Source organism: Musa acuminata, chromosome BXJ3-4 (assembly GCF_036884655.1).
Source record: "Musa acuminata AAA Group cultivar baxijiao chromosome BXJ3-4, Cavendish_Baxijiao_AAA, whole genome shotgun sequence".
Taxonomy (NCBI): Eukaryota; Viridiplantae; Streptophyta; class Magnoliopsida; order Zingiberales; family Musaceae; genus Musa; species Musa acuminata.
Genome location: NC_088352.1, coordinates 49,529,205 through 49,546,914, shown reverse-complemented (window position 1 = coordinate 49,546,914; position 17,710 = coordinate 49,529,205). Strand labels below are relative to the sequence as shown.

The following is a 17,710-nucleotide window of genomic DNA, read 5'->3' as shown; positions in this document are numbered from 1 at the left end:
TTTCTGAATATGTGGCACAATATGATGTATGTTTACAGTAAAAGGGTGAACTGGTGGCAAGTCCAAGGAAGCTACAACCACTACCCATACTAGACTCGGTGTGAACTGACATCTCCATAAACTTCATCGAAGGGCTGCCACCTTCCAAAGGTAAAAGCACAATCCTCGTGGTGGTTGATCGACTTACGAAATATGCTCATTTTTGTGTTGTGAGAAATCCCTACACTACTGCTAGTATTGCTCAGATTTTCATAGAAAATATTATTAAATCACACGGGATGCCAAGGTCCATTGTAAGTGATCGTGATAGGATCTTCACTAGTAAATTTTGGATCGAGTTATTTCAGTTATAAGGCACCAAACTCAAGATGAGTACAACATATCATCCATAAATTAACGGCCAAACAAAGGTGATGAACATGTGTTTAGAAACGTACCTTTGGTGTTTCGCTAGTGATCGACCAAAGGAGTGGACGAAATAGATCCCAGGGCTGAATGGTGATATAATACTACATATCATTCATCTATAAAATATGCCACATATGAAGCATTATATGGTCGATCGTCCCTTATGATTCCAAAGTATATAATTGGCTCGGTCAAGGTAGATCAGGTCGATCAAGATTTAATTGACAGGAACAAACTCCTACAACTGCTAAAGGATAATATCTCAACCGCTGAAGCCAAAATGAAGTAGCAAGCTAACACACGACGAAGTGAAAGAGAATTTTCAGTATGAGATTAGGTTTATCTTTGCCTACAACCATACAAGCAACTCTCCATCAATACACGAGCCTCCATGAAGCTATTCCCATGTTTTTATGGGCCCTATTAGATTACAAAGCGCATTGGAGCCATGGCGTATAGACTTAAATTGCCTGAGGATGCCAAAATTCACCTTGTCTTTCACATGTCATACTTGAAGCCTAAGTTGGGAGAACATGAGTCACCATAGATCCAACTACCCAACACCACTGATGATGGAGATATTCAAGCCCAACCACAATCCATCCTCGACCGTAGAATCATGATACGTCGTCGACGTCCCTATATTTAAGTACTAGTACATTGAAATAATTTATCACTCGAAGACATTACTTGATTCATATTTGGTACTGAAGACCCGGTTCCCTGAGTTCATGGAACCTCAACCTTGAGGACAAGACTGATTTGGAGAGAGCGGGCTTGATAGGACCCTAGCAAGGTTGGGTCCTACCCAACCAAGAAGTAGTTAATAAAAACCTGTGAGATTGTAATAAACCCCACCTAGCCGCCTCTATCCTATAAAGAAGAGTGGCTAGGTTTTATATTTGGGCCTTTGGGCTTCCTGGTTATCGCCCCCCCTTTTACTAGGTCAGTTGGCTAGGGTTGAGGGCAAAATGGGTAACTCACTTAGGAAGCGGCCTCTAGGGCTAGGGTTTGGAGCCCTATATAAAACTGTAACCTCCATCTATTTAAGAATAAGATCTATCTATAATCGTAGCCATTTAGCCGACTTCTAGGAGGGTGGAACCCCTATAGTGTTCCAAGGGTTGATCTCCTCTCAAAAATCAATCTACATATAATTCCTCTGGGGTTTTATTATACCACCTTCAGAAAACATCGGTCCCTATAGTGGGACTAGGTTGGTAGAAGATTCTACGAATGACTCTAGGCCAGCCCTCGTAGGGGCTTGGCACCCCGCCCCGTGAACTTTACAGCTCCAAGACAAGAGGATCAACCTCCCTCAAATTGCAAGGATCCATATCAACAAATAGGGAAAGCACAAAGTGACCTGACATTGAAACAGGTGACGATGAAAGGCCAAAACTAGAAGCAGGCAAAACTAAAAACAGGGCCAAAATGCTATATAAAGACCCATGGGTAGCCCGATGAGCACCGAAGATGGCTCACCTTCCATAAAGTAACACCTGCATGTATATACCTTGGAACAATGCGAGATCTTGTACTGCCTTCCAAAGACATCTACAGTAAAAGACATGGCCCCAAGACCTCTAAAACCCTAAAATAGCAACACAAGACCCGCTATGACGGATTCATTCTCCCACCCAAGCGGTCGAGCCAAGACTCGCTATGGTGGAAGCCATTACTGCGGATTCATTCTCTTGCTAAGTGGTCGAGCCCAGTCCTGCTATAATGGAAGCCACTACGGCGGATTCATTCTCTTGCCTAAGCAGTTGAGCGAAGACCCGCTACGGAGAGCTCATACTCCCGCCTAAGTGGTCATGCCAAGACCCGCTACAAGCAAATAGATCGGTTAAAGGCAATAATATGCAGTTGAAATTTTTTACAGTAATCCTTCGTCCGCAAGGATGATAATTTTTATGACAAAAGGAATTCGCAGCACGGGATAGAGAAACAGACATCTTCTTGGTATTTTGAATGAAAAATTACAGCAGTTAAAGGTATTGGTGATAGGAGAATATCATATCTCTAATACAATTGGAGGTGACAATAGTAGATTAATTTGATCTACAGTAGAAGATGACGGTGGAGATGACGACATTAAGAGCAATTGTGAGAATTTCTTGGCTAGTGGTGGGCGGCAGGCGTGGCAGGAAAAGCAGCAAGATCGCTGCTCTGATACCAGATGATACAACCCTAGAGGAATTATATGTAGATTGATCTTTGAGGGAGATCAACCCTTGGAACGCTATAGGGGTTCCACCCTCCTAGAAGTCGGCCAAATGACTATAATTGTGGATAGATCTTATTCTAAAAGAGATAGAAGCTACATGCTTATATAGGGCTCCAAACCCTAGCCCTAGGGGCTGCTTCCTAAAAATGGGGCAATCGACTCAGTAAAAGGGGGGTGACAGCTATGATGCCTAAATATAAATCCTAGTCACTCTTATTTATAGGATAAAGATGACTATGTCGAATTTATTATAGTTTCACTAAAGTTTTTTTAGTTACTTTTGGTTGAGTAGGACTCAACCCTTCCTAGTTCCTATCAAAGCTTCACGCCAACTCTCTATTTCCGAGCCTCATGCCAACACCTTGCAGGCCATCTCTCTCGATGACGGCTCTCTACCCCCGTACCTCACGCCAACTCCTCACAATAGTTCTCTACTCCAGCTCTCTATTGTGGCTCTCTGCGCCCACGTCTCATGTCAACTTTTCACGACAGTTCTTCACGCTAGTTCACTATGATGGCACCTCACACATACTCCCTGTAGGCTAGCTCTCGATAGTGACGCTCTACCCTCACACCTTACGCTAGCTCTTTACAAGAGTTCTCCACGTTAGTTTTTCTGAGCAAAGACTTACATTTTAGGCACAGAACCAAATCGAACTGAGCTGATGGCCTCAGTGTAACAATAGATTTAAAGAATGGTATACGTCGTGCCACCATCATTTCCCGCACAAACTCAAAGATAAAAGGAAGTGTTAAACAGTCATCAGATTGTAGTCAAACGTTCAAACCACACACTTCTCTCAACGTGACCCTCTTCCAAATCCCCAATTAAAACCGTGCTCTTGCTTCTCTACACGTCTCCTCACATTTACCAAACTTGTGATCAGACGTCTTAGATTGCCAATAAAAAAGGTACTTGATCGACAGGGAAAGAGGCGGTAGACCACACACCGTCTCACTTGGCCTCTGTTGTCCCATATTACAATTTTATCATTCCAAAGGTGTTGAATGGACCTGCGTAACCCGTGGGGGTGTGGAACCTGGTGTGACCACACAGCTTTCTGATCAAGTGGGCCTCGAAATGGTCGTGGCAGATAACCAATTAATAATGACCAGATGCTTGTCTTATAATATCCTCGTCCTTATCCATCCACCCTGGCGACTCTGGAATTGCTCCCCGTACACACAGGCTCTACTTCATCCGTGAGTGTGCTGGGGATGGAATTGGGACATGGCACCAACATGTCGGCTGCGCAGCGATGGGAAATTGAGGTAATTTGATCGGGTGGGGATGCCCCAACCGGCGTTCCACGGATTATTCCTGTGTGCGGCTCTTGGTTTTGTGCGCATGGAGTGGCTGTCCTAAACGGAAAGGGGAAACCTGATCGGATGCATCGGATTCCTTGCTGTGTGCGTGCGTGGATGGATGTACATGCTAAGCGGAATGGCTCACCATCCATCGCTCGCTGAGACCTACGCCTCCTACCCCACCCACCATCGATTGATTCCAAAGAAACCAGACGTCATTACCCTCGGTCGAGAATCGGAGCCTCCGGATCTCAGGTGCTGATTACAAACAAAAACAATCCGTCCCCATGAAATTTCATGATCCAAAGGGTAGCCCGACCGACGTCGATGTCAACTCACAGTCATTCAAAGGGTGGGTCGTTTGGTCAATATAAATCCAACGAGGAGTTCCCTATTCATACTCATCGGCCAAGCGAGAAAGGATCCACGGTGGAATACGCAATTTCCTCGACAGAGGGCGATATGAGGCTACTGGAATTCCCCTGCGGCCGGCGAGCCATACGGCCGGATAAGGAGGCGCCGGCGGCCAAGGAGTGCGAGGGCAAGCGCCGGAGGAGGGCGTCGGCGTGGCGGCCGTCGTTGGTCGTGATCTCAGAGGACGCGGCGCTGATGGGGGATAAGGCGGCGCCCAAGGGTGGCGGCGGACCGCGGAAGGCGAAAGCCCAAGCGACGCGTAGGTTTGTTCCGCGCCCCTTCAAGGACGACCATGGGTAATCAATCAGCTCTCTCTCTCTCTCTCTCTCTCTCTCTCTCTCTCTCTCTCTTGTCGTAGGAAGACAACGTTTCCCATTCCCCATAGAATCTAATTGCAGTGGGTAGCTTCTTCGGAGTTGTAGATTTTTTGTTTTCTCCCTCTCTCATCACAGTTCATACATGCAAGACGCCTTCTCTTCCTCTGTGTGTGTGTGTGTGTGTGTGTGTCCGCTTTCTCGGTTAGTAGATAACGTAGCCTCCACCGAGTGGACCAAAGGATATCTATCCTAATTGGTTAAATAGAAAATATATAAGAGAATAAATGGTTAGATTCTCTGCAAAATTTTCCTAAATTCAAGGTGGGAGACAGACCAGCAGGGAAAGGAAGGTGGGCAATCACACCTACGGTTGAAGGAAGAGAGGTTGTTGGGTCTCTGTCCGATCTTTATTACAGAATTAAATTGCGTCCCCCATTCTCATTTATTTGAACGAAAAACAATTTACGTTACTATTGGTTGGGTCTTTTATACATATCTTCGTCAGCATTTTTTTCATTATAGGTTATCTTCTCAGAGGGGAAGAAGAAGAAGAAGAAGAAGAAGAAGAAGTAGTTAGTATTCATTATCTCTTGAGAATGAGAGGTTAAACGATTTTCGATTTATAAACGGCATTACATACTGACTGAAATCATGTTACCTATCACTGAAGTGAAAAAAATAACTAGGCACTTGCAAAAGACGGTGACCGGCGTCTAAATCTCAGTATGTTATAGCACAGTGTGACTGCTGACTTGTGGATCATCATCATCCATGGAATATTTGTGATGGTCCATATTATTGTTATAATGCATTATAACGTGTGTCATATTTTATGCTGTGATGCATGGCACCATCCATAAAACTCTGCATAACGAGTATTTACTGTTCGGACTAAGATTTCCGTGTGTGATGTGTTTCAGGCAGTATGCGGTGGCTGCGGTTGTTCCCGCTTTTGCTCCGGCGGCCTTCATTTTCTAAAGCTTCGCCCGCCATGTACATACATAATTAATAACGGCGGCCTTCTTCAAGATCTGCCTTGTACATATCATCATCTTTCTTTTTTTCAGTTAGAAATCTCCCACAGTTGATAAAACAGATTTATGAAACATCAGAGATCGAGGTGATTGCCGCGCAATTCATCTTTGTTGAACTCAATCACCACATAGCCTCAAATTTGTCGAATAAGCATTTGCCGTGTTCGGTGGCCGGAGAGGGGATGGATGGTAAACAATCAATCCTTTTCAGCCCAATACTCGATAAAATGCCGGACAGAAAAGTCGAATGAATATGTCCCATTCTGAAAGCCATTACATTCCAGACGCCTTGAAGGATTCTTTTCTTTCTTTTTTTTTAGATAAAACTATATATTATTTGCTATAACGAAAAGAGGTCCACGATGGAATCGAATAGAAGACACGGTCAACTATTCGATGCCTTGCCTGCTTGCCTGCTATGGTTCCTCCCCATGCGATGATCAACTACTGCAAGATCGGCTTGAACGGATGGTTGCCCAAAGTGTGCGACAGGATAAAGACCAATCAGGCAAGCCTATTGCTTGCTTTATTTATTCATCTTTACTTGCTTCGCACCTACTTACGATTTCAGCTGCACCATTTCCAGACTTGAATGGGATAAATAGGTGTAACAAACTGAAGCTGATGTGAGTGAGAGCAAAGAGCTGTGATTAACAAATTGTTACACGTACGACGACTGCTTACAAGAATGTTCGTTCCCTGATGAATTGTCGCCACCGTTTTTGAAGGAAAAGAAATCGAAATCGTCCCATGAATTGTTCGAAAACAATTCCTTCTTCTTCCACGCATATAACACCTTTCAAAGATCAAGAATATTGTTAGCCTGATATATTTACGCAGATATCATCAGGATCCGGTTATCCGACCTAAGCCAAGCTTCCTTTGCTATCGAGTCACAAAGAAACACTTATATCGCTACTACTCTATTATAGCCCTTCATCGAATGAGAGGACCTCGATCAATTAGTAAGGAACCTGTTGATATACTATGTTTTTATATTAACCAATAATAATAATAATAATAATAATAATAAGTAGATAAGGTCAAGCGTTCACTGTGTCATTCGTGACGTTGTGCCACCGGAGCCTCAGTTGATAGTACATTTACTGTCGAGGGTGGAGCAACATTGGTGGACTTCTCCAATTCTAGATTTGCAACAAACCCGAGATTCGTCTTGGAAGACAATATATTAAACAATAAAAAACAAATTCCAAGTAATTTTGTTTATTCGGCCTGTAATCGTTAGCCGACTTCTGAACGCAGACGAAGCACGTCGAGCTATTCCGCATGACATTCGTCGCCCGCTGCTTTTGCATTCGGGCGACCGAAGTCGCCGCCGCCGCATGAATCTTTTTCACCTCGACACACGCAGTGATCCGCATCATTTTTTTTTTTGTGTGTGTGTATGAGTGGGAAAACAAACATATGATTAAGGTTCGAGTCAGGCATAATCCCTCATCGTAAGGTGCAGAAAACCCATTCTTCGATGTTACTGCACGTCAGCGATCATTAACATGCATGTGTCTCCTGTACGAGACGATGGACGCGTAAGCTGTTCCTCCGCCAGGTAAACGGTGCTCCGCTTCCGATCCAAACCAAGCTGCCCTCTGTTAAACAGCATCAGCGATTCGCCTGCGGAATCATCCTGGTCTCATCGAGCATTGCGTCAAAGCAGGCAGACATCACGATGTGGCCTGACTAACTAATCCGACACATTCAGGAATCCGACCATTTTTGTGGAGCACACAACACCTTGGACGTACAAAGCAAATGAAATCAGACATCGGCACGCCGCTATGTACACGGTATTTCCCGCTCCAAGCCGCTACCCGATTCCTAAGCAATCAACTTCTGAGAGTAAGACACTTAATTAGAGAGAGCACGTCGTTGATCGGTCACCGTGACGGACCAGGCCGGCAGCCGCCCCTTTTTCCTTCTTTAGAAATCTTCCAGCAACGAGGCTTAGCTCTCGCCATCGCCGGCGGCGGAGTGCTTTGAGGTCTTCTTGGGGAGTAGCAGATTGTGGATGTTGGGCATCACGCCGCCGCTGGCGATGGTGACGGAGCCCAGCAGCTTCGTCAGCTCGTCGTCGTTCCGCACCGCCAACTGGATGTGGCGGGGCACGATCCGAGTCTTCTTGTTGTCCCGCGCTGCATTGCCCGCCAGCTCCAACACCTAAACATGCCCACCACCATCCACATGCACTCGGTGATTGCTAATTAACCAACTCCTTACAACAAAAGAATGAGTATAGAAGAAAAGACAGTAACCCAAAGTTGCTTGCGCAAAGTAATTAGACGTAAAGAAAGAGAGATTTCATATATGCATGTCAAACAAAGAGTTCCAAAAGTGTCGGCAACTAATGCTCAAAAGAAACCACAAAAAAGAGAGGGAAAAAAAAAACTACACTTGCGGAAAAATAACGAAAAATCAGCTACACTTATGGAAAAATTTTCAAAAACACTATACTCGACAAACATCCTAATTTTCTCGAAAACGATTTATTAAAAAAAGAATCTTGTTTAATTCAACGAATTGCAAAAAACAAATCTAAACACAGTGGGTTACGGAGCTTAAAGTCACCGAAGAAAATACAAAGAAACGTAAATTGATCCCAACCTTTCCCCCTTTTTTTTTTTTTGCTTTTTTGTTGCATACCACCCGTGTGACGATATAGATGGATGGGAGATCCAGATGGCCATATGAGAATAGAAGAAAGACAGATCCAAAGAGACACAAACCTCAGCAGCAAGATACTCGAGAACGGCGGCGAGGTAGACGGGGGCACCGGCGCCGACTCGCTCGGCGTACTTGCCGGCCTTCAAGAACCGCGCAATCCGGCCAACAGGGAACTGGAGGCCAGCCTTGCTACTCCTCGACGTCCCCTTCTTCGCCGCACCCGAGGCTAACGTCTTCCCTCTTCCCGCCATCGCTCTTCAAAACTCGAATCGGACAAAGAGAGAGAAAGCACTCGATCTAGTGAGAGCGAACGGATGGTTAGACCAGCGCACATTTATATAGCGCACCGACGGGGGATGCGAGTCCAATGACGTAGAACCACACGGATTAATGCGGAGGGCCGTCGGATCTGCAGACGAATGGACGACAAGGATCGATGCTGCTGTCTTCCTCAAGGACGGTGGTGATCTCGACACTGTTGGTTGCAGCCGCTCTAGCGTCGGCCCTACAGGTTCGGCTATAGGCTCCGTTCATGCGTCTGTTACTCATTTGAATTTTAGTCGATGTGGCCGCATCAGGAACTCGAATCAAACCTCCGTTCGTGCTCCAAACTTGACCTTGTCACAGATCTACTAGCATCAAAGAGATAATGATCCTTCGTCAGGGGGGTGTATCTGATAAAGATCTCATACCGTATTCTTATGATTATTTTTGTCTCCTATGATGGTACGACTAGACAGTTGTACTAATTCGATTAGATTTTGGATCGTAATCAAAGGACGATGACCATTTGAAGGTGTTGATTAGATAGAATACGGTACACTGTTCTTCTGTACCATTGCATCTATTATCCTTCCGGTTGCTGAATAGTCTCCTTTATCATATGTCACCGATGCATTTATTTTCACAATTTTGCAGTTAAAATGTGCATGCATGCATACTCGATTAACTTTAATCTGCAATCTCCCAAAGATTCGGTGACTTGAGTTCCACAGAGAAAATGGACAAATTTTCCTTGTAATTAATTAATCAACACACTCGTGTTTGATTCCTTTTTTTTTTTTATCTTTGAAGTTTTCGAGCTTATTAACCTTCTTTATTATGAAACAAGTGTAAAAAAAAAAAAAACACAGGGTGCTAAAGAAAAGAGCTTAAAGCCAGGACTGTAGTGCTCAAAGTTTGGGTTTAACATGGTAATTAGCAGAGCCGAGGCCTGTGCAAACTTAGCATGGTGGTCTGAAGCCCATATACTTTCCGCTCGTGTACTCGTTCCATACATCGGCCGTGCCATAGCAAACTACGGTGATGGTGCTGAGTGACATCACCGCCGTGACTGTGAACACGGTAAGAGACACTCTGCCGCCTGACTTCACTATGATTCTTTTCATGACCACCAAACCAGTAGCTGAAGCTACGAAGCACAGCGCTGCGTAAACCGAAGCTCGACCGATTCCCGTCATGCCCAGGATTACATACTGAAGGGCGGTCATCGAGGCCGAGAACATCACCATGAAAGTGCTCGTTGCTGCTGCAGTCTACCAAAAGAGCCAGGGAGTGTGTTAGCGGACAATCCAACAACACTCGTCCGGTGACGATAAAACATAGAAACGTGTGTATACTTGCACGAATGAACTACTACGTGCATATTTCAAACTCATAGCTGAAGTATCCGTTTATGCCTTGGGCTACTACTGGTAACTTGGAATGGCAAATAAAGTTGCATTTTCCTTAAGCAAAAATCAGATAAAAGTCCTCGATTGCCGCTGGTATAAGAAAGATACCCAAAAAGAATCTTCTGCATGATTCTACTTAGCTTTTAAGAGAATCCTTCAGGACGTAGCTTTAGCTGCCACGTTTTTAAAGTCACTGGTTTGCTTAGACCGGGAAAAGTCCAGAAAACAAGTCTCACCTGAGGAGCTATCCCAATCTGAAGAAGCACGGGGTTCAGGAGCAATCCTCCACCAATGCCAAAGAGGCCACTCAAAGCCCCTGCTGATAGTGCCGCCGATGGAAAGACAAACATGGGAAGTGCCGCCATCCCTGTTCCTACTTTGTCCTGGGATAAAATAGGCTGCGAACTCGTTAGATGATCCGTGGACGAGTCAATTCCCAAATTAGATCCATGCCGGTCCAGTCGACTCACCTCGCCTTCTTCTTGCTGACGACAATTCTTCTTCTTCTTCTTCTTTTTCTCATACAGAACATATAACGTGAAAGCAATTGACAGAGGAACCTGAGAAAATGTGATCGACCAATAGGCAACTCCACATGGTTTTAAGTTCATTGCACCCTGAGAAGAACAATCGAAGTTCACAAAGTGTGCAACTTATGTCTATAAAATATAGGATGAGCCAAGGACTGAGAGTTCTTTGAAGCGTCGTATATGCTCATCATTTACCTGCTAATCAAAAGAAGCAGCTTTCTATTTTATAGAATACAAGAAAGTAAGCACTGGTGGTACTTTATAGATTCAAATCATTCATCACCAAAAACAAAAAAAAAAAAGCATTTTATATCTATAGGTTACTAATTTACATCTGAGTCAGCTTCACGCTGTCGACGTCTGTCGCAGTGCGAGAACGAAGACCTACACCCTTTCGACGTGATCATTTTTACTTGTTTTATATGGTCACCGTACTTGTCTTACTAGGCTCATTCAGGCTCAGCTAATCAGGCGCCCAAGATAAAAACAGAGGAATGAGATGATTTACTATTTTTTGCCTTTGGCCTCATCCCACAACTCCTACAATGAAGAGACTATGGCCACAAGAATGGTACCAATTAGATCAATATAAATATAATTAAATTATGATTATGATTATTGATCAATAAAAATAAAGTTCACTTATTATAGAATTATTTAGGAGATGATTTTGATAATTTTTTTTTAATTACTATCTAGATCCTCTACTCTTGCATGTAAAAGGATAGGATATTCGATAGATAAAACATCAGAAATTGAGATTATAAATCTATTCTTAATCTCCCTTAGTTCCTATTCCATCGCTCATAGTGATCACATGAAAAATAGGAAGAATTGAGAAGACAAATCTAGTTCTCCTTATAGATCGATATTGTTATTTCTTTCAAATCGGATAACGATACTTTTACAGATTAAAAAATAGATATTTAGAACGATAACGAAAGGTACACACTCATAATATTTGATCTATGATTATTTGATTTTAATTTATAGTATTAAAATTTTTCATATAATAGTATAATTATAGTTTTTATGCTGACAATTAGTATATGAGTTATCTTTGAAATCTAAATATTTTAGATCATAAAAGTATATCATATGTATTTTGTATTTAGATCTATATTTGAAATGTTGTGACACCGTTATTATGTTGCCATCGTGGGCAACGAATATGTTGGTTGGCATTGCTATTACCTATAATGGTAGGATTTGAGTCCAACATTGATTGATTTAGACCTAATTTGGTAAGAGTTTAATTTTTGATCGATTTTGGCCTTAGTCAAATTTTATTTTGATCGAATCTTGGTTTTGACTAATTTTGACTTCAGTCAACTCTAATTTTGAGTGATCTAATTGAGTTAATGTTTGACTCAAATCTATGAGCTCATTTTGGGTAACTCAATTTTAGACTTTTCCAATTAAAGAAGGTTAACTAGTCTAATTTAAGGTTCCATACAAAATTTTAGAAAAACCTATAAATTATTATTTTCTTTTATAATTTTCTCATATGAAATATCGGTATTTTTTTATTATTTTATTATAATATTTAAATTTTAATTATTAATTTTGAATATTTATGTGGTTATTCATATTCATATTAAAAAATTATAAAATAATATTTATTTTTATATAAAGATATGATTTATGTTTTATCATGATTATAATTATCATATGAGTTTTTTATATTAATTAATATTTAATAATTATTATGATTATTATTTTATTAATATTGAACTACTTGTATAGGAACATATTGAAGAAAAATTATTAAATATTATTTATAATTAATTTTCTTAAGTTTTATATGACTTGTAGTCATCAAAGTGATCTAAAATGATAAGCTTTTGGAATATAAATTATAATAAATATTTTATCATTTACATGACATTTAAAATATATTTTATATTCTTATATTAATCTTATAGTTGCTAAAGTGGTTTGAACTAATCAATTTATAAAATTAGTCTTAAATGATATTAATAAGCATAATATTCATAATGACATTCATAATTAGGAGATTTAGATCATTCTTAAGAATTATCTATTTAGAATAATTATGTGATAAAGTAGAATTATATTATTTTAAATATTCTTATAGTTAAAGGTTGTATACTCAAGGATAGTAACACTATTCTATAAAGGAAGATATTAATCTTTCATACTTGTAAAATCTTGTGTGAACATTAAATATATCAATATTTTATTCAAAGATGAAATAAAGATTATATTAATGATTTAATCTTTATTAAAAAAATTAAAAAATTATTATTATATTATTATAGTAGTACTTTCCATTATATTATTGTACTTTTGATGTCCTTATATTTTTAGATTAAATTATTATAAATAGTTTGAACATATATAATTTAAACAATGTATGTTAAACCTTATCTTAGAAGAATCATAAACTTAACTATTGAAAATTATATTAAACAAATAAATAAAATAAATAATTAAGAAAGATCTATTTATGCTTAGTTTTATGATGATTACTAATAATATTTAGATTTCTATATAACTTACATATTGAAATTTGATTGATATCTTTATAAAAGAATTGACTATAGTTTAGTATTATGGGATTTGACGAATTCCAAGACATATCCTCGTAATGACTAACAAAGCTATAATGTAAAAAATAAATAGACATGACAAGTATTTCTCATGCAATTTATTTTTAATTATCTTCATTCTTAGTTTATCTCATTTAAAGTTCATTACAACATAAATAAAAAATAAATAAAACTTAAATGAGTTGACCAGTATATAGAAGAATTAAGATTAAAATAAGAAAGATCTTGTGATTTTCTTAATACCATTGAATCTTAGATTTTGATGATAAAATTAATTGAACAAATTCATGAGGATAAACAACAACATAACAATCCATATTTTTTAGAAGATTTTAAAGAGAAAAGAAGCCAATCATTTTTATTATTAAATGGTATGTATAAAAAAATCAAACATAGGAATCAAAATGATCCCTTATTATTTTCATAAGTAAGAAGTGATGATTTTAAAAAATGGCATAATGTAATAAAAAAAAGTTAAAATTAATGAACCAATAATCATTAAATTATATAATAATTATAAAAGAGTCTCTTATAAATTAATCTTAAGACTGAACATGACTCAAAAAGTAATATTGAATGATATAAAGTCAAACTTATAGTCAAATATTTTATTCATAAAAAAGACATAAACTATAACAAGATATTTTTTTAGTTCTTAAATGAACTCATTAACAATCATCATGATGTTAAAAGCCTATTATGATCTTAAGTTACATCATATAAATATAAAAATAAGTTTTTCGAATGAGGATCTAGGTGAAAAAATTTACATGAAACAATCTAAAGAAATCGTAGAGAAAGGGGAAAAAATTTTGGCCTACACACTTAGAAAAATCATTTGTAACTTTAAACAAGGTTATAGTTAATAATTTTCATAAAATCATTACTTCCTTTAGAGTTAAAAAAATATTATTGATCAATATTTATATTTGAATGTCAATGAGAGCAAATTTATTATATTGTTTGTGGATGATGTTTCTCATCAGAAATTTTAAAATGATTGATATAAATAAGATAACTTATGTTATTGGCATTAAGATATTTATGAAGATGTCTCAAATATTATTAAGAATATCTCAGAAAGAATATATTAATCGAGTCTTAAAGAGATTTTAGTTAAAGCTAGTGTCCTAAGATTAACTTGTTGATCAAGTCGAGTCTTAAAGATATCTCAAAGATTGTTTAGCTAATAATATACTCATTATCATAGGTGAAAATTTTAGTTAAAGCTAGTGTCCTAAGATTAACTTAGAAAAGAATTAAATAAAAATATTTCTTATGAATGTGCAATTTGAAGTCTATTATATATTTAAGTCTATACCAAATCAAATATCAATTTTATAATAAGAAATACTAGATGGATATTAGAGTTACTCATAAATGAAACATTAGAAGGCTACCAATAAAATAATAAGATGTCAGTAAAAGATGAAGTATTATATACTTACATACAAGAGATTATATTAGTTTAAATGATAAGATTTTCATATAATGATTTTGTAAATTATCTTGATAATAAGAAATATATTTTATGATTTATATTTATATTATTTCGAGAGATAATTTTTAAGAATAGTATAATACAAATTATATGATAAAAAATAACAACTGATATCATAATATGCTTTGAGGCCACTAATCACTGTAAAATTTTATCTTGCACTTGGTGGAGTTAGATTCGATTGCTAAGTTGCTAATGGAAAGAAAATATAATAGGAAAATATGGGAAAAAAATAAATCAACAGTATTTTTTTCTCTAAAAATAGCAAATATTTTAGCAAATTTAAGTATTTTATAGTTAGAGAAATAGTTGAACAATGTTAATTGAAAATTTGAATTATACTATATTGATTACTAATTCATTTCCTAAGGCCTTACATCCCATGCTTTCATGATTGAGCTCATGAGCAACCTATAAAACATATGGTGATATATATTTAAATAAATATTATAATTGATATTTTTTTATTTATATAATTAAAGTTATATATATATATTATAATTGATGTGATGATATGATTATATGGGTTAGTATTGTATTAGAAAATACTAATAATATTATGATATACAGAGAAGAGTTTGATATTAATGACATATAATCGTTATAACTCACATTGTTAATTTGACTTAACTGAGTATTATTGTATTGGTTAGACTTATGACTTATTTTATAAAATTCATGATCATATATAAATTATTTTAAAAAATATTATGAATGATATCAAAAGATACATAATCATAATATTTGATTATTAAATATATATATATATTTTTTGTAGATTTTCTATGTTCAGGTATAAACTTACCTTGCCATGCTTGCCTCCTATGAGAAGATGCAGAAGGAAAAATAAGGCCCACACCATCGCCAAAACCACCGTATCCTCCCAAGGGAACCTCATCATCCTGCCCTCTGGCGCACCGCCCAGGAGAGCCTCTTCCACGCCGCCATTCGCACCCTCTGCACCTCCATTCCCCTCCCATCCGCAACCATCACTTCGTTCCATCTCTTGGGTCTCAGAGTTCCAGCACCTAAGCCCGGCCTTGCATGTCCTGTAAGTCGAGCATGCAAGGAAGACGGCAAATAGGACGACAATGAGCCACTCCGGGAACATGATGTTACAGATGACACCCAGGCTGACCCCTGCCAGCATACTGGGTTGCGAGAGGAGCGCAATGTCATAATTGATCAAAGGCTTTTTGGCTGCTTCCGGGCCATGGTTAGTGAGGATGACGTTGTACAGAACATTGGCTAAGGAACCCCCTGTGACCATGAAAGCCGAGTAAGTGGTGGCTACCTTCAGGTCTAGTCCGGCCACCAGATTGAGGATGGGGAGGAACAAAGAACCGCCACTGACCCCTCCTGCACTCGAAACAGAGGCAGCGATGAAGCAGAGAACACACGAGATGATAGTGTGGTAGCCCAGGCTTGCCTCCCTTTGTATGGACTCCTTCCAGCGATCTCTTAGGTTCAGGAGGAGCTCTATGCCGTGGAGCTGAGACGTGGACTCGGTGGCTCCTGCAACGGAGAGGCGGGTTGTGGTGAGGACGGTCAGTGGGAGGAGGAGCAGTACACATTGGAGAAGGAATAGGGAGTCGTTCATGGGGCGGGTCAGGTGGATATAATAACTGCTGTGGGTTACGACAGAGAAGAGTTCCTTCCTCGAGAGGATGAGGAGGCGGCCTGTTTCAACACCATGGATCACATGAATGCCTCATGGTATAATCCTACGTTTGCAGTAGAATTTAAGAACGTCGGCAACTTTTGTGAAGATAAAGCTCATCTCTCTCTCTCTCTCTCTCTCTTGGCTTTTTTCTGTGTGGCCAAGTCACGCTAGTGTCTCATCCTAGCAGCAACGACGTGGATTCACCGCCAAACCTTGTTGATATTAGAAAAGGGTTGTGTTTGCGTTCCGTTGGCCGTCGAAATGTCAGAATAATGCTTTCTTCTGTTTTCTTTTGTCGATGTCTTTGTTGGGTTGGGAGGGGGGCCATGATTCTTCTTTTTTTATTTTGGACGCTTCCGTTGATGGGTGGGAATCGTACTCGGTAAAAGTCGCTAGCTATCTACCACTGATGGACACACCCACTACTCGGAGTCTCGATCACCTTTCCCCTCTGAAAACGTGAAGCTTTGTTGATTCCATCTAAGGCAGTAGATGCGTGGCCCAGGTTTCGGAGAGGACACTACTCCTCTCGTCACCCAGCCATGCAAATCCAAATCCAAATCCACCCGACTTAACTAGGAAGCTCAAAGTTTGGAAACCTAATCCTACTCATTTGGATTGACTGAGCCACCTGGCGTTGCTTAATTTTATTAATCACGCATCCAAGTGGACGGCGTGTCCCGTGTTTCCATCGGGCCCACACATACAGAGCCTCCCGCCCATTGATCGGGCCTCCGAGCGCACTGATGACAGCTCCTGCACTGAATCAATGTTGATGTACACCAGTTTTACAGGATAGCTAAGACCGCGAATCCAAATAGTGGTCTCATGGAAAAGCTTTGCAGGGAAAACAATTGTGGCTTCAGGGTCGAACGGAAATTGGTATACCAAGGAGGAAACTACAGTTCACCGTTGATGTCATGCTGAACCAGTGGTTCAATTTAAACGCATGCAATCCCCGCAGCAAGCCACCCTCTTCAGGTACACATAATTAAGTCGTCTACAGTTGAACCTGTTTGGTCCAGCCTCTTCGCTCCTGCGACTCTGGTACTCTCAACACATGAAGAATGGCATGAGGCAACAATTAAGTGCCTTCCCTATATTATTAGCTAGCAGCTTCAAACTCCTTGGATGCATGCGTGGATGAGTTTTATTTAGCTCTGCTCTTGTTGGCATAAAATTCATATCATGTCTTATCTAATGACTCGAAAGCTTCTAGATGGAATCATACTGATTAATATAACTTAACATCATAATATTGGAGCGTAAAACGCTGATCACACTTGATAAAACTGGATCGACGCATCCCTCGTAGCATGTCATTTCTTCCTCTGAAAATGTAACAAGATGGGCAGTCAATTTAATGTAGCCTATCATGTC

General features: G+C 39.3%; 2 protein-coding genes and 1 long non-coding RNA gene across 3 annotated transcripts; 1 reads left to right on the top strand and 2 right to left on the bottom strand.

Annotated features, from left to right (window-relative positions):
* The first annotated feature begins 3,411 nt into the window (after window positions 1–3,411).
* LOC135634858 (uncharacterized) lies at window positions 3,412–5,812 on the top strand. Its single transcript, XR_010495461.1, has 2 exons — window positions 3,412–4,656; window positions 5,598–5,812. It is a non-coding gene; the product is annotated as an uncharacterized LOC135634858 (long non-coding RNA).
* Window positions 5,813–6,900: 1,088 nt separating this feature from the next.
* Window positions 6,901–8,682, bottom strand: LOC103982081 (histone H2A.6-like). Its single transcript, XM_009398887.3, has 2 exons — window positions 8,453–8,682; window positions 6,901–7,886 (listed from the first exon to the last, which is right to left on the bottom strand). Exons 1-2 carry the CDS (start codon window positions 8,639–8,641, stop codon window positions 7,674–7,676), a joined length of 402 nt encoding a protein of 133 aa, XP_009397162.2. The 5' UTR covers window positions 8,642–8,682; the 3' UTR covers window positions 6,901–7,673.
* An 846-nt stretch (window positions 8,683–9,528) lies between these two features.
* On the bottom strand, window positions 9,529–16,460 carry LOC135635978 (sulfite exporter TauE/SafE family protein 1-like). The gene is made up of 4 exons (XM_065147464.1): window positions 15,473–16,460; window positions 10,534–10,680; window positions 10,300–10,446; window positions 9,529–9,925 (listed from the first exon to the last, which is right to left on the bottom strand). The coding sequence occupies exons 1-4, from the start codon at window positions 16,265–16,267 to the stop codon at window positions 9,614–9,616; spliced, it is 1,401 nt and encodes a 466-aa protein (XP_065003536.1). The 5' UTR covers window positions 16,268–16,460; the 3' UTR covers window positions 9,529–9,613.
* Between the last annotated feature and the right edge of the window lie 1,250 nt (window positions 16,461–17,710).